This window comes from Python bivittatus, unplaced genomic scaffold (assembly GCF_059951505.1).
Source record: "Python bivittatus isolate LINGU-HERP-01145 unplaced genomic scaffold, Pbiv_v1 ctg000790_np1212, whole genome shotgun sequence".
In the NCBI taxonomy this organism is placed as follows: Eukaryota; Metazoa; Chordata; class Lepidosauria; order Squamata; family Pythonidae; genus Python; species Python bivittatus.
Window position 1 is genome coordinate 4,450,281 of NW_028277110.1, and position 24,530 is coordinate 4,474,810.

Here is a 24,530-nt window from a genome sequence, read left to right on the forward strand (position 1 = left end):
CCAAGTACTGCACCACTGCAGTGTTTTACATCATACATAAGCTACTCCATCATAGACTCCTGAGAGGCTTGCAATAAACAAACCAGGTGGTTTATAATACCCACATAGATAAACAGATGAACAAAAGAGAATTCCTTTGATGAAGGCAATCCTTGTGCACTTACTCAGAAGTAAGTATGACTGAACACAAGGAGCCTGAATGGAAACCTAGCATGTGAGAACACATGATGGGCAATTTGCTGCTTGGCTGTAGGCCAAGGAGCACAGTTGTAGGTCCCAGAGCCCATGAGAAGGTTAAGGATTAAAAATCTCATTCTGTGCACATTCTAGACGTCATGGCAACATGGATTACCCAACTGTAGCTCCTAGGACAGGGCATAAAGGCAAATTATGCTGTCCCAAGCTGGAAAAAAAAAGTTGACCATCACCATTACTTTAGAGTTTAGAGCGTTGGACCAGGATTAGGGAGATCTGAGCCCAACTCTCTCCTCAGGTGTGAAATTAGAAGGGGATCTAGAAGAAGTCACATCCTCTCACTCGAATCTTCACAGGATCCCTGTGAAGGTAAAATCAAGGAAGGAGAGAGTCTTAAATATTGTCCAAGATTCTGTGGGAAATATGGGCTGCCAAGTATAATAAATAAATTGGGTTGTCTAAAGAAAAAAATAGATTGTGCTGAAATAACCTGGGCAAATATCCAAAGTTTGAGGCTGGTTTCGAAAGCTTGGCACCTAGCATTCTTGCTGGATTGTATTGACAAAAACGTGCCCCACTATTTTTCCAGAAGGGAGGGAGACGATTGCCCTTTTAACAGCAAAGAACTTGAATTTGCCATCCCAGGTTGGAAACTCTTCCACTTGTAACGGCTGCCTTTCGCAAGAATCAATCATTACAACTGAAGTTTAATCTTGCATTTTTCATCAGAAGCATATCAAAGGGGAAAAAAAGCTTTTTGCTTCCTAATCAACATGTAATTGCTTTCGTGTTTGGAAGACAATAAGAGCAAGAATGAAATTCCTTCTCTTCCAGGAAGTCCAGAACTAGGAGCATTGGGAAATAGAAAAATTCCCAAGGCAATCCCTATAAACTATTTCTGATTTTTTAAAGGAAGAATTGTTGCCAGGTGTTCAAGGTAGAATGCTTTGATCTAGAAGTTAATCTCATTGTTTTGCTTGACTATTAACATTACTCAAAAAATGACATTAGAGTAAAAGCTGAAAACAAAATAGAAGTTAAGACCAGAAGATGAATGTGGCAGATAGTGTGGTAAAAATGTTAGAAGCAGCCCATCAATATGATCCAAATCAGTATTTTGCCTTGGGATAATTCATTTTACAAGTTAAAACTAGCAGAAAAAACTGCCAGGGCTTCAACTCAAACCTCCTGAGAGAACCTTAGGAAGTGAAACAAGAATCATTGCTAACCATCCTTAGATCCATGTTCATTTTATTAAATGGCTGTACCTTCATGGATTGTGGAGTGAACTAGGGTCATGAAATGTTGGGTAATGAAATGCCGGCAAGCAAACAGCCAGGCTTAGAGAGCACCAAGAACTTCACGGTTCAACCCTGAGCTGCAGATATTCTCTTCTGTTGGAACCTTCATGGTTGGCGGGTCTACAAAAGCCGTCTTGCAGCACTTCTACTTTTTATGTGATTTGGATACGTGGCAGATGAATTGTACAAGTTGCCCCTGAAGACATACACTCCTTTACACCCTTCCATCCTTGTTCTGTTTGAGAAGAGGGAGCATGGGTTCCCAGGACTCAGCACTGGTTCCATGACTGTGATGGGAAACACAGATGCAATGTTGGCTCAGTCAGGGCATCAAACTTTGGTTGCATATCTATTTTAATTTGCAAAGGCTCCGAAATTCATAGAAGATGAATCTCTCTTTTAAGAAGAAGAATCCCTTGGAATAATTAGGCAGCAATTTTTTTACTCAAGCTTTCTTCTTCTGGGGAAATGAATTGCCCACTGCCCCACTGTCTATTGGCTATGCATCTTTCTAATATATTGGGTTGTGGTTGGCATGCGTGCATGCCTCCATATACATATGCAAAGCTTTCTATGTACAATATGTCCAATCCTGACATTGTAATGAATAACTTTGAAAGCTGAATCCACCAAGAACAAAAATAATATTTCAGCATCAACCACTTGCTTCAGCCAGGTGGATTTAACACCCACATCTTTCTTCTCTCTATTTCAAAGTAAACACAAGGACTCTGACCCAGATCAAGACCTAGTATGGCCAGGGAAGCAGTTGGAGATCAGTGGTCCAGCCCTCTTGGTAGTTTGCATTGACTGGAAAAGCCCCCATTTACTTCAATGGAAGTTTTCCCCCTTAGTTAAATTGAAGGTGCACCTTGTTTGCAAACTGGAATCACAACAGGCAGATAAAGACTTCAGTGATCAATACAACTTGATCATGCACCTGTCTGTTCAAAAATAAGGTCACAGTCATTAACTTCTGGGTAAGAAGATACCGTGTTGTGCTGTCTTAGTTGCATAATCGGTTTGTCCCTAATTATGCCTGTGCATGCCTACAGCCCAATTATGATACAGGGTTTTGAGTTGTGAAAATTCTTGCACATGTCCTACAAGGAAATCTACCTTTTTATCCCTCCAAGTCTTTTTTCTTTTTTTTTAGCTTCAGCAAAATCTCCAAGAGGTAGCGCTTGGGCAAATTTCAGAATGGATTGAAAGCAAGCACTGGAGCATCCTTGGCCAATGGCGAATGGATCTCATATTACCAGTTCTTGGAAAATGTAACTGCTTTTATGATCACCACTCTCCTTCTGTGGGACCAATTTCCAGATACTTCCAAGAAAGTTTCAAGTTTTTTTTTATCCATCGCTAAGGTTTAGACAAGTCATTTGATGCCTTCTTAATACCATTAACTGTTTCGGGCCCATCCTGTACTTTTCATTCATGAGTAATCTGCAGTATTTGATATATTTTTATGATCAGTCTTGGACTGTAAATGAACTGAAGGGCCAAGTCTGTTTTATTCTATGTCGCCAAACAATGTCCCTGCAGCTTTTTGTGGATAAGGGAGATGTTTCAGCAGAAAGCAACCACTTTCTCTTTTTCTTTTGGACAGGTCTTAAGCACTCTGATCACAACAGCAAGCAATGTTTCGGGAATCTATTACTGTGTGGCTTCCAACAAGGTGGGCATTGAAGAAAGGAGCATCAGGTTCTATATCACAGGTAAAGAACGTGCATGACACCCAGAGACCCAAAAATATCTGGTAGAAGCACAGAATTTTTCAGGTCAAGGAGCACCCTTAGCCTTCTGGGTGAACTCTGAAAGTAGCTCTGCTTAGGGTGAAACCCACATGTGGCTGAAATTAATTTAACCCATAAATTTCATTCAGGTTAAATTGATTAAAGGGAATTAATCTCCTCCCCTTCTGTCACATTAAAATGAAGAGTTGTGTCTTTTTATAATCCGCATAAGGGGAGATTATAAATTTCCTACATAAAGTTGTAGGCAGCTCACACCAAATAACCAGAATATTGTTCTCTAAAAGGCAAATATAAACCAGAAGTCAGCAGCTGAAGAAAATCAGCAGCAGCTGTCAAAAAAGGGGTTAAAATATGAGAACACAACAATTAATTAAAAAATAGCAAGCAGGAGTTGATGCTGAAGGCCTTCTAAAAAGGAACGTCTCATCAACTTCTAGAGAGCTGCTATGTGGAAGTAAGATAGGCCTCCCTCTGAAAGGAGCTTTGGCATCTGGGTACCACAACTACAAGGACCTTGTTTCTCATTCCCACCAGACAGACCTTGTGGGTTTTTGGGCCACAGAAGAATGGCTCCAAAGATCATTTCCATTGATGGACAAGTAAATGCAACAGCCCCTCCTTAAAAATGTCATCCTATTGTCTTCAGCTGTCTTCTTCTGTTCAGAGGGAGCTAGGCACCAACAATTCTCTTTTTGCCTCTGGATATTGGCAGGGACTGTCCATCTCATCACTTCACAAATGTCTTTTGGTCTAAAAGTTCTCTTCCGTTTGCAGGGCACAAGGCAAAATTGGTACCCACTTTTGGATACTGTCTTCTTAAGAGCCCTGCTCAATGTGCCCGGTTTGCTTCTCGGGGTGGGCAGAGTTATGACATTCCTTGCCTAGGTTTCCACCATGCTCTTGACCAGAAGCATTCTCCTTCCCTCCCATTTTAGTTTTCACATTCATCCCAAAGGAAAATGGTATAAAACTTCAACTATTACTTATCATTTCCTAGAATTTCTATCAATACTCCATGTTGAAATTTATTTTCACTGTCTCCACTCAGGGGTATATTTTTATCTTTGCTTTATTTGATCACAATGTAATAATTTGATTTTTTAAAAACCTTTGGAGAACCTACATGAAACAAAATAGCAAACAGAAACAATTAGAACAATCAATAACCACTTGAAAAATAATGAGGAAAAGTAGTAATCCTGCCATCCAGTTCTTGAACAGACTTACTTCTTGATGAAAAAATGTCTGGTTGCATTCTAAGTAACATTAATATTGTTCTATTAATATTGGAGTCAAGTCTGAAAAAATCAATTGTCTTCTATATGCTTGTTGCTTTTACATCTGAATAAACGAAGGTTGAGCTCAAAGTAGATTGGAGTCTGTAACAGATCATCATGGGAAAAGAGAGATGTTTCTGGTCAACAGCATGGCAGAGATTCAATGTGCAATTATTTTCATGGGGGCGGTCAAAAAAGTCAAAATAGCAGCCACAGCCAAGCAATGAGACATATTAAAATAAAAGGGGGTGCTTGTAGTTACATGATTATGGCTACCACTTTGACTCTTTTGACCCCCTCTCAGCAGACACTCCTAGCTAGGACAGTGATGGAAGGTGCTTTTTACAGGAAAATGTATGAATTTGTCCTGCCGTTTCCAGTTAACTGCAGAATGAACACATGGCTTACAGCAAGTTCAGGAACTACCATGTACAGTTTCCATGCAAGTTTCCATGGAAGGTTGTATTGGTCAAGAAGGATGGGACTAGGTAATGTTAGTTTAATGAGCGTGCTGGTACTTTTCCATGACAATATTGCAGAGAAGTGTATGGAAATATGCTTATGTCGTTCCTCTCCACCCCACACCCCAGTTTGCACTCCACATTTTACAACTGCTTCTGCATTTCTGACATGTTAGAGCAGAAGTGAGCTGTGTCTACCTAATTCTCTACCGTTCTCAGCCTAACTTCAAACTCTTATGCAAAAGATCTCTTTTGGTAAGACTTATTTCTTTCTATCTTGCAGCCTCCTGCTTGGGAGAAAGAGAAAAAGATGTCAGAAATCATTTTTTAAAATCATCCTCCCCCCCTGCCAACGGTGTACAGTAGTGTTTCTCAACCTTGGGAACTTTAAGATGTGCGGACTTCAACTCCCAGAATTCCCCAGCCAGCATGGCTGTCTGGGGAATTCTAGGAGTTGAAGTCCGCACATCTTAAAGTTCCCAAGGTTGAGAAACACTGATATACGGTGTAGCCTTTTAAAGAAACAAAGGGGCCCACCTCTGTGTTGGTGAGGGGACACTTTTTGCTCAGGGGAGTCTTGAAGGCCAATCCTGGATGCCCCACTGGAGGTCAAACAATGGCCTGCTGCAGTTCAGTACTTAGCTTGGAAGGTGTGTCTACCATGTATAAAAAGCAGAAGAGCCTTCTGGTAAATGACTTCGTTCATGTGTCCCCCATTGTTTCCATTTTATGAAAGTGCCCACGACACGTTCTCAAACCATGCAGTGTATTTTGAAACCTTCTTCTCAGGGGTAGACATAAGGAAGTCCCCTGTTGACTCAGCTGCATCTTATGCCAAATGGTGTGTCTGCTTCTCTGCTGTGTTTCTTGCAGACATGCAATCCAGTCTGGAGGCAGATCCACAAATGACAGCTATTGTGACCAGCCGTGTGCAGATGACCTGCAAGTGCTCCAAGTACCTTTATGATCACCTCACCTGGTATGACCCCAACTTGCAGGAAGTCCCAAAAGCTCTCACCCAGGAGAAAGTGGACAACTATTCCATCTCCTTAGTGCTGGACATTCATAATGTCTCACAGGCTCATGCAGGGCTCTACAGGTGCCGAGCTTCAAGCTACCGGAACATCACCAAGCAGCTGGAGAAAAGTACTTTGCTGAGCATCAAATGTAAGTGGGGTGGCTGGCAACAGCATCAGGTTCTTACAGGAATATGGTGGACCATTTCCTCAGAAATACTGCAGAAAAAGGAGACCCATCATGCATTTACATCTGCCACATAGTGTTCCTTTTTCTGCCATTTCAGAAAAGGTTGGGGGTTTTAGGCAGTTTTCTTGAGTTTCTGGTGGCCTACAACAATTCTGGTAGATTGGGCTCAGCTTGGTGGGCATCACCTTGTGCAGTTCTAGATTTAAGAGTGGCAGTTAGTAAGAATATAAGAACCTAAGAAGGTGTCTAACTGATCAGACCAAGTTTTTAGAGTAGCACAGTGTTTCTCAACTGTGGCTGGCTGGCTGGGGAATTCTGGAAATGGAAGTCCATGCCTCTTAGAGTTGCCAAGGTTGAGAAACACGGGTCTAGTACAATGGCCAAATGGATATTTTTGTGGACCCTGAGATGCAAAAGTCGCAAGGATGTGACATGTATCATGACATCAGTCTGCACATTCCAGAGATGATGTAACTTGTATCAGTCATGCCTGGATCACTTCCCTCCTTTGTCTCCTTGCAGACACCCATAGTTAGAGGTGCTAATGGGAGGCCACAGGATCTGAAGGATTAATTAGCATTTAATGAGCTCTCTCTCTCTTATCTATCTATCTATCTATCTATCTATCTATCTATCTATCTATCTATCATTTGTCTAATCTAGCTATCTATCATCTATCAAATGTGAAAAGTAAAACTAGCAGTGCCCAAGTATGGGTGATAAACAGGCCTCATAGGGCTTCTTAAAATGTAAAAAGGATAGACCACTGTAGTTCAGTGCTTAGCTTGGGAATATGCCTATCTATTCAGAGAAGGGCATTTTGGTAAACATGTTTCTTCAACCCGGCCATCTCCCACTGGCGCCATTTTGTGAAAATGCCCACAACGTGTTCTCAGGATTCCAAATGTGCCCACCAGGCCAGAAAGTTTGGGGACTCCTCATCCATTGCCACCATACCTTAATTATGAACGGTGTCTAGAAGGGTATCTCTTCATCTCTCCTGAAACTTCCACCAATGAGCTTCATCAGGAATCCTGGGTTTTATTAAATCAACTTCCTTAAGATTGGGGGGGGAGGGGTCTTTGGGCCACAATTCCTGGCATTCCTAGCCAGCCTGTGGCCTCTACTTTGCTCTAATAGCATGCTATTTCTTTTTCTTACTTTTCCCTTATTTACATGCAGACTTATTTACATGCAGTTTTGAGTTACTATGCTGTAAAATTCCAAACAAAGCAATTCTGGCAATATTCCAACTTACACACAGGTACCGCCTTTGCAAATTGACCCTGAAATTCAACCCATCTCCAGCATGTATATGTTTTTGGATAATTAGGTAGAAACATACTAATCAAGCAGAGTTGCATACAAATGGCCTTTCCATATTCTCCATCATTAATTTCTGGTAGGAAGTCCGATGCAATTAGTACTAGAAATGGAGCCAAATCAGTAAAAATGATATGATTTCTTCAGCTTGGGAAGAGCAAAGAAATGAAAAGGAAAGTTTCTACTCTTTTGCTGCTCTACTGGAGGATAGAATGCAGTGATCAAAGTTAGTTTTTAAAAAAATCAGATGGACCAGGACAAATTCGAGCAATAAAATCAGAAAGCCCAGAGCACAGAAGATATTTGAGAAGAAAATCAAATGCTATTGGGAGAGGCAAAATATGCCTTGTAAACTTGCTTTCATTCTGAATGTGTCATAAACAAACTGAGATGAGTAGCTTTACAAAACAACGACAACCACTTTTACTTACCACACATTCCTTTTGGGTTTGGGATTGTGTTCTGAAAGGTTGGGGTGAAGTTGGGTCCCAGATTTCATTTCTTGATGTGGAGAAAAGGCCGGAGGATAACTGTTCAGCAGGTATTGCTAAATTTAGTTGGTATTTAGCTTTGGAACCATTAGAACTAGTAACTTACAGGACATTTCATGGTAGAAGAGGAAAAGGAGAAGGATCTTGTTCATCTTCATCTTAAAAATTAAATCTCTGTTTTAGCAAACATTTATTTTTACATCTCTGTGGCTTCCAAGCTGTGTTGATTTGATCTTTACAATTTTCTTATTTTCTTTTGTTCAAGGAAAAGGTTGTCTCTGTGACCACAGAAGTGCAAAGTTATGGTGGAAAACATGTCATTTTCTCTTTGTTTGCAGTTAAGACGGTGCCTTACATTATGGAGAACTTTACCGACTTGGAGGTTAATGTGAGTGGGACCATTGTTTTGGAGTGCAAAGTCAACGGGACCCCCAAACCTGCTATTGCTTGGCTGAAAAATGGGCACCGCATTGCCCCTGCTTCCGGTGAGCCTTCTGGGATCTGTGGTGCTAGTTTTGCTTTCTTTTGCTTTCTGATAAGAGCAGAGGTGGCCCACTGAGGAAGGGGGCATCATGCGTCAGTAGGAAAACGCACGTTTTCCATCTCCAAGGTCCCCGGTTCAGTTCCCATCCTAGCAGATCCAGGACTACAGGTAGTCCTCGACCTACAACCATTTATTCAGTTATGACGACACTGAACATATGGTGGTTACAACCAGTACTCAGAGTTCCAGCCATCCCAGCGCCCCTATGGTCATGTGATATGATCTGAGTGCTTGGCAACCTGTTTGCGCTTACAACCGGTTGCAGCCCCCCTCGATCACATGATCAACATTTGCGACTTTCCCTACCGGCTTCCCCAGAAAGTCAGTGGGGAAGCCGGCAGGGAAGATCGCAAGTCACTGGGGTAAGTCTCCCCCACCTGCGCACCCTCCCTCAGCCCCACTGTGCTCATGCTGAACTGGCCACTCACGCACCCTCGTGCACCTCCCCAACCCACACTGCACCCTCGTGCACCTCCCCAACTCATGCTGTGCCTCTTGTGCGCCCCCGCGTACCCCATCACATTCTCCCCCACTCAGCAGCAGCCACTTTCCTGCATGCCAGCCTGGGACTTGCAGCTTCCCCACTGGCTTTGCTTTTGGGAAGTCAGCAAGAGTTTGCCTCACCTAACGACAGTGGGATTCGGTTAACAACAGCAACTGGGACTGCAGGGTTTGCTGTCGCTAAGCGATGTGGTCATGCTTTATGACCATATAGCTTAGCGACGGAAACTCCGGTCCCAATTGTGGTCTTCTGCGGGAACGAATCCTTGGAGAACTGATTCCAGTCAATGTAGACAATACACTGTCTGTTGCTATGGATTTTTAGAAAGGTCATATAAATACTCTGCCAAAATTTCTCCTCTTGTTTTCCAAAAATATTTTTTCCTTGCAAAAGAGGTATCTTTTTTTTCCTATTCCATTTGCAGGATATGTTTGAAATTCTTTCACTTTTCTTTAAGTCGTATTTGTGATATATAATGGCAGAGTGAGGGAAAGTCTTCCATTGTGGGGCTTCTCATTGAAACAAACTGATTTTACAATTTTAGAAAGCAAATTCCATTGCTCTTTATGGGACATGCTCCCAGATAATGATTGGGTTCACATAGTGTATTGCACTACTGTAAGGCGCAATTGATTCGCTTGACTTGGGTTTGGCATGTTGTGTGAATCCAGGCCATGCAGTTCACAATTGACAAGCAGAGCAAACAGTGGCCCAAAACTTAGCTATGCTGCTGGAAATGCTCAGAATGTGGTCTGAATACAAAGACAGAGGTCCATTTCTGGTAGGCCTTGTAGTAAAAGTGCTGTCAAAGTTATACACATAAAAGAATGTGAGCTATCGATTCCACTCCCCTGAATGCACAAGGGCAGATATGTAAAGCAAAATGCATTAACTGCATGAAGAAGGCTGAAGGAAGAGTGTTAAATGGAGGTGAAGTGAAGGTGTACTGTTACTTCAACCCCTGGAGAAAGAAGAGAAGAGGTAAATCCATTCATAGGATCACCACATAGAAGTGATGGGAAATTAGACTTCAGGTTTGAAGATGTCCATGTCCTAGATTCTTTTAATGTTTCAGAACCCAAGGTGACAACAAATTCAGAGCAAAAGCCATAGGTTTGAAAGGAGCATCCTCTTCCAGGTAGATTTAAATGTATGGGTTAACAGAGCCACATCTACTGTAACAAAGACATTTCAACAGAAGAGAACATCTGTAGCTGAGGGTTGAAATGTGGAGTCCTTGGTGCTCTCTGAGCTTCATTGCTTGTTTGCAGACGTTTCATTGCCCAACTAGGTAAGATCATCAGTGCGAATGAGTGTGGGGGTTTGCTCTAAACCCCACACTCACTCACATTGATGATGCTACCTAGTTGGGCAATGAAACGTCTGCAAACAAGCAATGAAGCTCAGAGAGCACCAAGGATTCCAAAGACATTTCAACCATGTATGGATGAAAAAGAATTAGTCCTGTGCCTCTATTGAAATAGATCACACTCCAGCTGTATGAACACATCCACAGATTGTGAAGATAAGACCCAGGAACATGGACTGAACTACCTCTAGATGCCTACAGTTCTGGCAGGAGCAAAGTTGCATGCCTTAAAATTCCCCTTCCTTTCAAAACAATACAGAATAGCAGTGCCGTGCTAGATAAAGACTTCAGTTCCTGGAAAATCCACTTTCAAAAATGTCAAAATGCAGAAGAGGGTCTCTCCCTGAAATCTTGGAGAGACCGTGCTTTCAGCATAAATAAATTTGGACCAGATGGGCTGATGATTAGCTTCAAATGAAGGGAGCTCCATCATTTGAGGCATCCACAGAGGGGATCAAATACTCAAGGTCATGGTTTTATACATGCAGAGAGAGACACACACACACACACGTGCTACTTCTTTCTGTTTCTAGCCTGATGATTCCAGTACCAATTTCCCTGGGAAAAAGACTCCCTAGTACATGATGCATTTAAAATAATGCTCCTTTCTCCTTCTCTTTCACCCATCCCCTTTCTTCTTCCAGGAATTTCCATGGAAAACAACACTTTGGTGATTGAACGAGTGAAAAAGGATGATGAGGGTCATTATGAATGCCAAGCTATCAACGAGATGGGTCAAGACAGTACCCGGGCGTTTATTAAAATAGAAGGTGAGAGAGGCGAGCGGGAAGTGGTTTGTCTCCAACAATTTACGCTGGGACTACAACCCCCATCACTCCCAGGCAGCCGGAACACCTCTGGAGAACACTAGATGGGAGAGGGCTCATAGATAGCATTTGAGATGTTATTACAAATATATCAAAGATCGGAATGCACAAGCCAGTAATTTCTATTAGTTCAAGTAGCAAAGAAAAACCCCACCTTAATTTACTTCAGTGGAACAATGTTGTTTGCTTATTTTGCACTTTGCACAAAGGAAAGAAGCCGTGCATATTTTATATAGCCACACACTTAAAAAACAACAACAATAGTACAGAACAGTGGTGGGAAAGGAAAGAGAAACCATTCTGAAAAGGATTTTAGCAGACTATTCACCACATCCCTGAACTTCTCTGAGCAGATTATAAACTTTAATCAAGTAAGCAATAACAATAATGGCTGTGTTTGGACAAGTGGTTAACCTGTGGCTGACTAACAATGGTTTAAGGAATAAGCCCATTTGCCAGGATTTGCAGTCAGCATTAAACAGAAGCTCGTCATACTGGTTCATTCTGCAGACAAACCAAGCCACACTTTAGCTCAGTGTGTTGTGTGAAGCCATTCAATGACGTTCATCAAGACATAACCTAGGAAATATTTTAAAAGGCATCTGTAAGCTACTCTCCTAGAGTATTGCAAGCATTTCAGATCTGGAGAAAAGAAAATGTCTGCGGATAAGTGGGAATATAAACAAGATGGGTGGTGACAAATTTGATACATAAATAAATCAATATAAAATAAAATATCTCAGGAAGGCATGAACACGTTTTCAGCATGAATTGCCACCCTTGGAAGGCATTCAAGAATGGGGAGTCCATCGTGGAATATCCTCTTCTTTATAACTACTCACCCCACTTCACTGGGGCACCCAGGAAGAATGACTGCAGTGCTTCTGGGCTACAAGATTTCAACACAGTTACTAGGTAGCAGCCAGAATGATCATCTGAAATAAATTTGGCAGCCCAGATATGGGAACCATATGAGAGGAGAAAGGCATTCCTTAAGATTCCTGCATGCAAAATACTTTTAAAATTGGTCTTTGCCTCCAGGGTAACAGGGAATCACAGATTGGTTTGCTAGCTTATATCGCTGAAGTTCTGTGACTGTTTATTATTGCTCTTTTGGCACAACCATTGTCGGATGACTCTAGAAGTCTCTGCAAAGTGTGAGTGGGGGATGACCACCATAATGACACTGTCATTTTACAGAAGAGAGAGAGAGGAAGACCCAATCCAGTCTAGTGTGTGGCAGAAAAATTACCCTGTGGGTTCCTCCCCCATCCCAATTCTCATTCAATTGGATGATCAAAAAATAGTGTGATTTATAAACTCTTTCCAAGGAGGCATTCTCAGGAACAGACTGAGTGGTCCTCATAGTTATTTCATTACATGATGGTTGAGGAGGATGGATAGATTCCTCATGCACATGCTGTCTCTGGAGGTCTGCAGCCCCCCCGGCTTCCACTCAATCCCAAGGGAAAAACTCTTCCAAAGGCTTTTCAATAGCAGGACGTATTTTCACTCCTAAGAGAGAATCCTGCCCATGAGAACTGGTATTATTTCTCTCTCTCCTGGAGAAGACTAGAAAAGTAGTCAGTCCAAGTTCTCGGCTTGCCCAGAGATATTCTAGAGCATCTTCAAGTGGCCAAGGTTGAGAAACACTGTTCTAGAGAACTGTGAAAATGCCCAGCTCTAAATTCAGGATTCTTACGTCGTTCCCTTGAATCAAGCATGGAGCTGCTGGTTGCAAAAGAGAATAAGAACACAGCTCTCCTTCATCTTTAGCAGCTGTATCAAAGAGGGCATTTTAACAGGGATTATCAGCTGCGATGGCAGCATTTATTCAACCTTGGTTGACCCTGAACAAAGCTAAGTAGGCTCAGATTTGGGAGAGTATCAAAAGATTCTCAGGCTATAGACTAAACTGGGGTATCTAAAAACATTCTGGAAACGGCTTCTGCATTATTGCCAAGACCATGGCATGGATGTGTTCATGTCTCACCAGCAGAAGTCAAACTTATACTGCAAGATCCAGTTGCCAAAGTTCCCTCATCATTACAACTATTATTAAAGGTGGGAAATGGAAAAAAGGTGGAAAATGGCCTTTTTTATATCTGGCCACTCTGTGAAGTTGTCAAAACAGGACCCAACTCTCCAGATGTTCTTTTAACTGCTGTTAAAGAACCAATGGCTATTGCTTTTCAATGCATGTATGACAGTGTTGTCCAAACTTGGCCACTTTAAGATGAGTGGACTTCAACTCCCAGAATTCCCCAGCCAGCATGGCTGGCTGGGGAATTCTGGGAGTTGAAGTCCACTCATCTTAAAGTGGCCAAGTTTGGACAACACTGATGTATGGTTTATGGCAAGTGAAGCTTGATGGAGTGGTGGGGCAATGGACCTTGAGTTGAAATACTCTCATGGGTGTCTTTTTCAGGCTCTGAAGAAAAGTCCAACATAGAAGTGATCATCTTGGTTTGCACTGGTTTAGCAGCCACTCTCTTTTGGCTCCTTCTGACCCTCTTCATACGGAAACTCAGAAAAGTAAGATGATCTTCATCATGTTTTCAACCTAGAAATGCATCAGTTTAGATGCTGAAGGAATAGTAGTACTCAACTTCGGTGGTGCCAGGAAAGGCAGAGAAAAGTCTTCACACACCCACAGCTGTTTAGCCCTGGAAAGTTAGCTGGAGGCAGCTTCTAAAGCAGCCATGTGATTCTGGAAAAAGACATGGCTGCTTCAATGATTCAAAAAGAGGCAGTTTCCACATCTCTCACATTTTTGAAAGCACCACTTTTGAAAGATTTGCCCAGCCCTAATACCATGGGGATATAAGGAGTGGGTGATGGGAAAAGAATTGTTTTCTAAATGTGAATTCTGTATCTCTATCATTTATGAGCACTACTTGGTTTGTAGATGGCAGGGACTCATTTCCCTAATCCCTCCTTTCCCTAATCATTATGCAAAGGTATGATCAATTCTGGGCTGTGTCACCAGCAGAAAAATGTGAAATACCAAGCGAAGGCTGGAGCAGAACACCAACATTTCTAGTCGCCTGGAAATCCATTTAACTTGCTATAGATGACTAAACAAACCCATAGTTATACATCCATGCAAATGTAGAAAGAATACAAGCTGGTGAATGAAAATGAGGAGAAGGTAGTTTACATGTTCCTTAGGAGAAAGAAGTGTCACCTTTGTTCAGACCTTTGCACGGATGAAGCTTCTGTCTTCTCACCTCATTCTGTGTTTACAGGCTCCATCCACCTTCTTCCAATTCTCATGTTAGGGAGTTTCTTTTTTCTTTCTTTCAGCCGGATGCCACAGATATTAAAACCGGATATTTGTCCATCATAATGGATCCAGAGGAGATGCCCCTCGATGAGCAGTGTGAACGTCTTCCTTACGACAGCAACAAATGGGAATTCCCAAGGGACAGACTGCGGCTGGGTATGTGGGACCTAGGCAAACTTCTGGGGGGGGGGGTGGCCTTGAATATTCTGGGAATCTTGCCTAAGTCACCCTTCCAAGAATTCCTAATGACTATGCTGGCTGGCAATTTGCAAAGTTGTAGCTGAACACATCTGGGGAACATCAAGCTGGGCTGGCTTGGACAGCTAATAGTCCAATTGTATGTTGTAGGATTCAGCATGATGATAAAGATTCTAATCCATTGATTATGGGAGGGGTGGTCAGGCAGGTGACTTCCAGATGTTTTGCATGAATGATTATGGGAATTGTAGTGCAAAAATCTGAAAGAGACTGTGTCATCTGTCTCTGATCTAATGGATATCTTCAGCTTCATACAGAACATAGACTAGAATTGTTAGGCCTTGTCACTGCTCTGAAGAAAAGAGAAGAAAAGTGTTTTACATATTTCCCTGCTGCAGCTAAACATTGCAGAGGATGGTTGGATAGAGGTGGGCAAGGTGTCTCTTTCATACTGTGAAAGAATGGTCCCATTGCCCACTTTCCTTTTTAATGAAATGTTAGCATGTCCAATTTGTTTCTTGTTTCAACCCCAAATTCAGTCTGTTATCTTGGTGAACAATTCATGGGTTTATAAACTGGAAGACATATTTGCCAACCTGAATGAACCTTATATGGGCCATAAAGTTTTTATGAAGTATCTTCAAATCCCATAATATTCTGCAGAAGAAAAAGTGGCAATATCTACAAGCATAAAAGGCAGAGAATCATTTTTCAGTCGTTTATGGTTCACTAATTGAAACACAAAGATGAATCCTGGGATTTTATCCAACACAACAGTCTCTGTGGTTAGAAAATCCACTACTTTCTCAATGAAATGTCAGCTTGCCACAGTCCTTTCCCACTTTTTAATCCTTCCTTAATGTTTTAATATTTTGCCCACGAATCCTGCCTACCTGTTCCCAATGGATGTGAAAACAAGAAAGATCTACATAATTACCAATCTTTTTCTACTATTATTTGGAGGAGGAGGAAGAGGTGGACTAAAGTGAAATTATTTAACTGAATAATGAAGGTTGATGGAAGCATGAAAGCTCTTTAGCAATGCATAATTTTGCAAGCTTTTCTGAATTCTGGAAATGATTCTTAACTGTTTTGTATGTTCCCTGAAATGTATGGTTCTTCAGTTTTGTGTGTTTTTCTCTGTGTGTTTAATTTTGTATTATTTCATATGTTTATAAACTCTGTTCCGTTTATACATATGTTCTAGCATGTGATACAGACTTTCTGCTGCATGTTTCTGGGACTCTGCCATTTTGCAAAAAAAAGAAGTGGATGTTTCTCTTACATGCACTTTTTATGTGAATATGGCAATTCTTTGCAAATTCAGAGGAAGCACGGGGTGTGCTCTTGGGGGCAGAATCCATGTTTTTGAGAATTTCCTTCCTTCCTTCCTTTTTTGGAAAAAAAAAAGTTTTCCCTGTTTGGTTACAAAATTATACTGATTATACTCAAAAAGAAATATTCAAAGGGTTCTTTGACTAAAAAATTTCTTTGGGGAAAACAGCTTGCAGTGTCATCGACCTGCATAATCTAATAATTGTCTCCATTTTTTAAATATTTATTTTATTATGCAAACTAATAAAAATGCATGTAACAGCAGTGAATGATCAACAGAAACTCAACATTAAAAAATAGAGTAATAAGAAAAATAAGAAAAAGGAACAAAGGAAAGTAATGACTGGATATTGTGATATAAGCAGAGATGTTTATATCATAACGTTTCCTTCCTTCCTTCTTTGAAAAAACAATTATGATTTTCTTTTCCCCATTATGGTTAGAAATTTATATTTGAAAGTAATACATCCTCAGAAAAATGTCAGGGGTTGTTTCTGCAAAAGCAAGAGTCAATCCTGAAAAAAAGAGAGAGGGAAAAAAAAGTGTGCAAAACAAGAGGAATTACAGAACATTTTTTTTTTTGCTTTGCAGAACTGTTTTTGCAGAACAAGCTTGTCTTATAGTAGAATTTGAGTGTCGCAAAGCAGGTCTCTCTGCTGGTCTTGCTGCACCCAACCCTGCTTCTTTTCAATGCCTAGTGTTGCGATGCTGTCTGGCTGATTCTTTCCTCTTGCTTCTCTAGGTAAAACTCTGGGTCATGGTGCTTTTGGGAAAGTGGTGGAAGCATCTGCTTTTGGCATAGATAAATCTTCAACCTGCAAAACAGTGGCTGTTAAAATGCTTAAAGGTACACTTCTCTGAGACTCCTCAACAGTTCCTTCTGAAACCCAAAGCCGTTTGTTTCACAATAGGTTTCCGTACGATCAGAAACACTGCAGTTAAAAATAGAATAAGGATGGCATTTTTTAAAATTATTCTTCCCTCTCTCCTCCTTATAGTTCCTCTGGAGTGCAGTGGGCAATGTGGTGCCAAGCCTAAGGACACCTTTATGCCTATCGTTGTGTCCTTGAGCAATCCTGCCTGATTTGGCTGTATTGTTTTTCAGTTGCTTTCAGTGGGAAAAAAGTAGGAAGCCAACATCAGCCCTAGCATATGTTTTTTAAAAATTACAGCTATGTTTTTGGAACCTAGGCAAGAGCTCCTCATAAATAAAGATGTCGGGTGGCTGAAGTTCAATGCTTCAGCTGAAGGGGTGCACACAGAAAGAGGGTGGGCCAGGGAGACACCATCCCAGGGAGATAGAAGAGGTAGTTTGCCTTCAGGTTAGAAATTTTGAGATTGGACACATCTACCCTGTGACCTTCCTAGAAATAGCCAAGCCTCCTCACCATGGCAACCATGGTGAGAAATCATCCTAAACATGGTCCCATCTCAAGAACACCCACTGGTACAGTTATCACCTTCTGTTGCCCCAAGTCGCTGCTTTTTGCCTCTTCCCATCTCAACATGTGAATTATACATGATGGCAGGTGAGATGGTCCAAGGTAATGGCATCCACCCAGACTTGGGATCAAGGTTGATTTTAGTGCTCTTAGGCAGTTGCTGAACCTTCCAGAGCATCTGTGTTGAAACTGGTCCTGAGTCCAATGATGCAACCTCTAGGTTTGACATGATGAAACAGCATTGCTGTGAGCCCTTGTCAAAGATCTACAGGTCAACCTGCGGTAGGACAATGTGGAGGACCTTGCTGAGTTGACCACCAGGTATGCCTATGCTTAGAGTTCCTCCAGAAAGCACACAAGAACTTTTCCTGCCAAAACCACCTGAGTGTGGGCCTGGCCTAGTGGAAGTGTGCAGGCTCTGTGTGCAGAAGATCCAAGTTCAGTCTCTGGCATGTCAGAGGTTAGACACTATAAATATGTTCAGCTAACCAGATTCATGCCCTCATTTCAGGCATGCTCCATCAACATACCAAGAGATTGGGGTGAAGTGGGTGAAGCTGGAATATGTATCCTCTTGTTTCCTAATGCCTGGAGGGGGTTCAGTGTTAGAGAGATTAACAAGTGAGCACCACAATTTGCAATTCATCTGACCTCAGATTAGTGGTGAGGAAGGAAGGAATCTAGATTAGGGTGTAAGCAGCCCACACAATGAGAGGGAGATGATACAATCAAAGGTTTGTATCTTTTCAACTCAGATATATGAATTTCTAGTAGTCTAGATACCTTAACATTTAAGTATTTAAAGCAATTAGAAGGGAATTGTGCCAAGGAAGCAGATGAAGGGCACAAACTTTCTCAACATAAAGGAATGTATTTTCTTTCCAATGAGAAGATTTGAGCCATCTGGTATCCCCTAATGACATTTATATACCAGTTCTCTGCAGATACTCAATGAATAAATACATCATTTAGCATATTAATTGATTGGAATAGTCGTTTTTAAAATATATTATGGATTTTTGTCTAACTATGTGAGGGATGGACCAATTTCTTTCTTCGCTGCCACATCTTATTGTTGATTAAGCTTAGTGCCTCTTTTGCTTCACAACGCAAAACCTTCTCTTAGACCTTTGCACAACTTTTGGTCAGTCTTCTCCTTATCCTTTTTTGTAAGAACACAATTTCTTTGAGCACCCAGCATTCCTTTCAAGGCCATCAAGAATAGCCACTATTCTCTATTTAGTAATATTTTCAAGGGTCCTTTCACACATTGTTTTCCATGCTTTGGAATAATCCCACATGGAAGGACACAATGGAAAATGTCATCCTACAATTTGCCAACTATGTGGATTGTTCAAGAAATGTTTCCAAGGAAAACAGTAATTCTCGGCAACCATTGTCCACAGTTCTTTTCTGAAAGTCATTGGAGTGAACAATCCTTATTGTAAGAGGCAAAGCTATTGCGTGATGATAGTCTATGTTGCCAGAATTATTAAGTGCTAATTTTAAGTCCAAGAACAGGTGTATGATTTGCACGTCTCAGCCTAAGTTCAGCCTGCTTTTGGTCTAATTTCAAAGGTCGTCTTCAAGTAAGCAATTTTCTCTACAGGTAAAAAAAGGAACAATTTGTTCAGGCCTCCTGCATGGAGAGAAGGAGACAGACAAGGAAAAGCATCTAGAGAGAAAAAGAGGATGAGAGACAGAGGAAAAAAAGTGCCAGAAACCAAGAGAGGAGATATTGGCTTCCATTTTGAAATGGACTCCTCCCATTGCTTGCTTAAGTTCCACCCACTATTATGGCCATTCCCTGCTAGTAGACATACCCAACGTCAGCTCTTAGGTCTGCATTGAGCCTTTCAAAGCCTTGGGTGGGAACCCAAAGTTCTTCCAAAAGGTGGCACTGAATTGTAAACTTGAATGGGAAAGAAAAAAAATTAATAAAATCATTGATATGGTTAATAGTAATCATATCAGTGGAATGTAATGAAGGAGATTTAAATTTAATTCTATCTAAATTGAAATGAAGAAAAGCCAGATTGTAGTGTAAACCATCATGGGACCATGGTAGTAATAATAAATAAAACTCAAGCAATGAATGAAGTTGGTATCCCCTCTCACCCTTCCGGGCCATTTCTCAATCCACCTTACGAATGGTTGCTCTCCAGGGCAGCCTCCAAAGCCAGGTGTGTCCTTTGATCTAAACATTTTGGGAAGCTCCATCCCTCCAGATTACTCCCAATGGAATGTAGACCTCAACAGGACAGAAAGTTGCCACAACTCTTAGAACTCCCATTGTTGTCCAATGGTCAACATTCTACTCTGCTTTTCTGGCAGGAAATTGGGAGCAGAAAGGCTTTTCCAGAACAGCTCAACCTCTCATCCTCTCCTTGCAGATAAGAGACTCTGAGAAGGTCAAGGCAGGAAACTGTGCCTTATCTGATGAGAAGATTCCTATGCAGAGACCCTAAAAGAGATCAGGACATGCTTTGTTTTTTCCCATGGCCGTGTTTGCTTCCCTTTCAAACATAAACAGGATTAGACTCTTCCAGCTGATGATATCCTGTTGTGTAAAGATACTTGTGTCCTCTATCTCAAGCAGAGTGTGCAACGACCAATGAATGCAAGGCTCTGATGTCGGAACTGAAGATCCTGATCCATATTGGACACCATCTAAATGTGGTCAACCTATTGGGGGCGTGTACCAAGCCGGGAGGTGAGCATTAGCTGATTCCTTGGTTCTGTAACTTAACAAAACCCAAAAATTCTGTATTAAAATGAATCAGTGCCAAATATGTCTCCCGATAGGTGGTGAAACAAACCACATTAAGGTGATGTGTGACCATCCCTAGATGGACGTGAAAAGTCTCCTGCTTGTAACATAGCACAGGGAAGCAATTTGCTGCCATCCAGTTGTTCTGGGCTACAACTCCCACAGTCCCTCCAGCAGATGCGAGTTGAAGTCCAAAAGAAATGGAAAGTACAAGGTGGCCTATCTATGCAAAAGTCAGAAGGCTGAGCTAAACTTTTTTTTTTCCTGATGGACCTTTCTTATGCCAGAGTAGAATTTGGGATTGTGAGTGAGTGAGTGAGTGAGTGAGTGATTTATGAAAGGAGAATGTTCAGGAAGGCCACCTGCAACCTGGAATGGCAAGACTAAGAATTGTACCACTCATTGGGCATAATATCGTAGAAGATCTTTTAAGGCATCTGGGATGTCCTGGTTGGTCCCCCATAATCTTGATGCATAGGTTGAATGCCACTGCACTCATGTCAAAGATCTTTTTTTTAAGTAAATTATGGCTGTTGAGACCAGGAGAAGGCAAGCAAGCCATCTGCATCTCAATCCATGTTATCTACGTCACAGGAAAAAAAGTTCCAATATGTGTGCAAAGGAATGGAAAGGGGCATTTCACAAAGCACAACCACGCGAGTGCAGGATCTTTAGTTGACATGCTAAAGCTGTTCCCTTGGAAAGGTTCTTGATCATGCTTCAGAGGCTGCCACTGGCTGTCTGAAGAAGGATGTGCACGCATGGCTGCTTTGCCTCACTAGTAGCCACAGTGGAAGTGTTATCTGTGTCCGCACATGCACACCCCCCAAAAGTAGAAACTGCCTTGCAAAGCAGCCGTTCAAGTCTTCCAAAGGAGATATTTGCTTTACTGCTTAATTTGTGCTCACATGAAGCCCCCGCTGGATACTTCGCCCAAGTCTCGTGTCTACCATGATGTTATTATTATTGTTAGGACCATGGACATATGAATCACATTGGCGTAGCTGCTGAGATATCTGTCTTCTAGGGCTCCTAAACCAGCTGCCCAGTGAGGGCATAGCTTAGATGCAGATGAAAGAACTTGTAATTATACGCAGGAAAATGCAAAGTATAAATAGAAATCTGGGTTGCCTCTATATTTTATGTAAAGGGGTTCAGCTCAGAACTAAATCAAATGCTTCTGATTTGGTTTGGACATTGCGGACCTCAAGTGTACACAGGAACGGCACACTCCATATTGCATGGGAAATTGGACAATTTGATTTTAATATCTGAATCAGATCAGTTTTCCAAACTGGGTTGAAGGATTGGGTTGAGCTTCCAGTTCTTACCTATGATTCACACAGGATTTTGCCCAGTTTGCACAGATTGGCTTCTGCATATCAGTACAGGTAGTCCCCAGTTTAAGAACAAGTTCCGTTCCCAAGATCTGTCCTTAAGTCGAATTTATATGTAAGCTGGAACAACATTATTGTATAATACTGTACAAATAGTATTGTGTAATGAACTCGAACCATCATGCATTTAACTCAATCATTGTGTATTTAATTCGAATTTTGCTACAATAGACTCCGTTCTTAACTATGGGTCATCCTTAAACCGGGCGTTCTTAACCCGGGGACTACCTGTACTAGAAAGCAAAACTGTATCTAGGATTTAAAAAGAATTATTATTACACACCTCAGTTCCAGTCTAACTCAGGGAATCCCAGTTCAACCTATCTATATAAGTTTCTAAGTATTTAAAGAAGCTGAGGTTGGAAGATCTAGTAGCACGTAGTAACTGCAAGTATTTGGGGGCAAGCACATTTTCCTTGTTGTGTTGATGTCTGTGTGTGTGTGTATGTGTGTATTTATATGTACTGTATATATGCCAGCTTTTCGGTCAAAGAAGCTAAGGCAGAACCCAATAACATAAAAACGCAGCACCCCCTTGTTTTTGAAAGCATTCATAGCGTGTTTGGGGCTCTTTATGATGCTCGTTCTATCTGTATAAACATGCCCCACAAGATGATTTAGACTGTAGGAAAATTACCTTAATGTATCATGCAAACTAGCTGGAGAAACAGGGAAATAAAGAAAGCAGTAATAATCATGGAATGCGATTGGCAAAAATAGGGGAAAGTAAGCACTGAAGATCCGCATTCAGTGCAGTTCTACTGAAACCCCTACATTAAAAAACGATTTTCGCCGAGTTTTATCAAAGTTACGTTCCAAAAGCAAAATATGGCAAATGCCACGGGGAAAAATAGAGTAAACCAAAGCAACAAAGATCAAAAGATGAGCCAGTTAACGTAAGGAGTGTGCAGTGTTTTTTTCCCATGCCTTAGGCCACACGTGGCTTATGAGATGCAGGATGCATTCTGCAATAATCAGTAGGAAAAGAACATTAACTAGATGTGATGGTTACGTGGAAATGATTCTCCAGGCATGCATTTAATCATTTTCCTTTCTATCTCATTTTAAATTCCAATTTGGTAACAGACTTTGGAGGATTTAGGGTTCCTGTGCAGCCTTGGGGCTCAGGATGGACCCCTCTGATGTCCATGATGATGGACAACTTGCTGATGGCAAAAACACAACACAACAACACAACACAAAAAAAGGTCATGTGACCTGGCTGTCCTATATGAAGAAAACAGAGAAGAAAACTAGGCTTTGGGGCAGGTTGGGAGTTAATCCTACACCTGCAGTCCAGATTCCCCCTTTGAAATATTGATTAGATGTGACACTGATAGGAATAAGTACGTACAGTATGTTGTCAGAAAGAAACAATTCACTGGGATTCGGGCAGTGTACAAATGTAGTAAATAAATAATTAAACAACTCCCCAAAGCTGAGCTTGACTCCTGATGATGATGAGATGGACATGCCCATGTAGGTTTGTTGCCAACTGGCCATCACATTCTTTCGGTTTGCTCTTGGACCTCCTGGTCTAACCTACATAGGAGGATTTCCTGAGAGTCTCTCATCCAAGGCCAACGTGGGCAGCTATCTTTAACTTTCACTATAGTTAACAATAGCTATAGGACATTTAGAGAGCCAGTTTGGTGTCATGGTTAAGGCATCAGGCTAAAAACTGGGAGGCCGTGAGTTCTAGTCCCACCTTAGGCACAAAGCCATCTGAGTGACCTTGGGCCAGTCCCTCTCGCAACCCCAGGAGAGCAATGGCAATGAGAGAAGACAAGGGCAAACCACTTCCAAAATCTTGCCAAGGAAACTGCAGGGACTAGTCCAAGCAGTCACCAGGGGTCAAGACTGTCTTGAAGGCACCAAAGGGAAAAAAAGACATTTAAGTCATGGTGATAGCACTGGGGTGGGGAGATCCTCAGCCCTGATGACCCCATCCTAGCAGCTCCTTTTGCCATTAGAGAAGTCTGATCACAGACCCATGTTATGGAAGACCTTTTCCCTGAGTTGAGGTGACCCGCCACCTGGCTTGCTTTCGGTAAAGCTGGAAAAACCATCTTCCTCAACAGGTTTTTGGGGCAGATGATAAACCTGAGTTGCATTGGTAACTCTAGAGGCATTTGATTTGATTTGTTTTCTTAAGTAAACCACCCTGAGTCATTAAGTGCCAGGGCAGTACAGAAACAAATACATGTTGCCTTTGACCTTGGCATCACCAAGGGGCTATTGGATCTCTGCTGACCACGGTTAGGAAAGCAAGTTCTTGTCAGCAAGGACCAGCCTTGTAAAGAGAGCTATAATAATATACAATATAATAATATATAATTATATTTATATCTCAGCTACTTCCCAAGAGCTCAGCATGGTCCTTTCCTACCTATCCATTTTACCTTCACCATATTCCTATGGGTTGGTTAGGCTGTGAGAAGTCCCTAGCCCAAGGCCACGTAATGAGCTTGGTAAGCAGATGGAGTTTTAACTCAGTTGCCCAAGTCCTAGCCCAACATTGAAAATGAGGATGGACAACATTTTTAACACTGTGACAGATGCAGGGCAATTAAGAAAGGGAGAATCAGAACCTGGATTACATTCAACTGATATCATTCCTTAAGTATTTAATGAATTGCCCCTTCCATCACAAATAACCAAGCAACCTGGGAGCAACTGAAGGTTGGCGGTACACCCAAGATGTTTGGGAGCAGATGTCTTCTGGTTCCTTAGCGATGGCATCTGGGGGAGTCAGCATCATCACACCATCACACTGCTGTGCCAGTGCAATTCAAACCTCAATGTTCTGTATGTGCATTGTGATATTGCAGGTGTGCCTCCAAGAGGCA

General features: G+C 41.7%; 1 protein-coding gene across 2 annotated transcripts in view; it reads left to right on the forward strand.

Moving 5' to 3' along the window:
• LOC103057723 (vascular endothelial growth factor receptor kdr-like) overlaps nt 1–24,530 on the forward strand; it is a 166,922-nt gene that overhangs the window by 108,038 nt on the left and 34,354 nt on the right. The window contains exons 12-19 of one of the 2 annotated variants that reach the window (XM_088129275.1): nt 3,106–3,214; nt 5,865–6,158; nt 8,350–8,496; nt 11,071–11,196; nt 13,682–13,788; nt 14,560–14,695; nt 16,815–16,919; nt 20,111–20,227. In XM_088129275.1, the coding sequence (XP_087985401.1) occupies nt 3,106–3,214; nt 5,865–6,158; nt 8,350–8,496; nt 11,071–11,196; nt 13,682–13,788; nt 14,560–14,695; nt 16,815–16,919; nt 20,111–20,227 (1,141 nt within the window). The remainder of the gene's footprint in view (nt 1–3,105; nt 3,215–5,864; nt 6,159–8,349; nt 8,497–11,070; nt 11,197–13,681; nt 13,789–14,559; nt 14,696–16,814; nt 16,920–20,110; nt 20,228–24,530) is intronic. The other variant, XM_088129276.1, reaches the window with a different exon arrangement.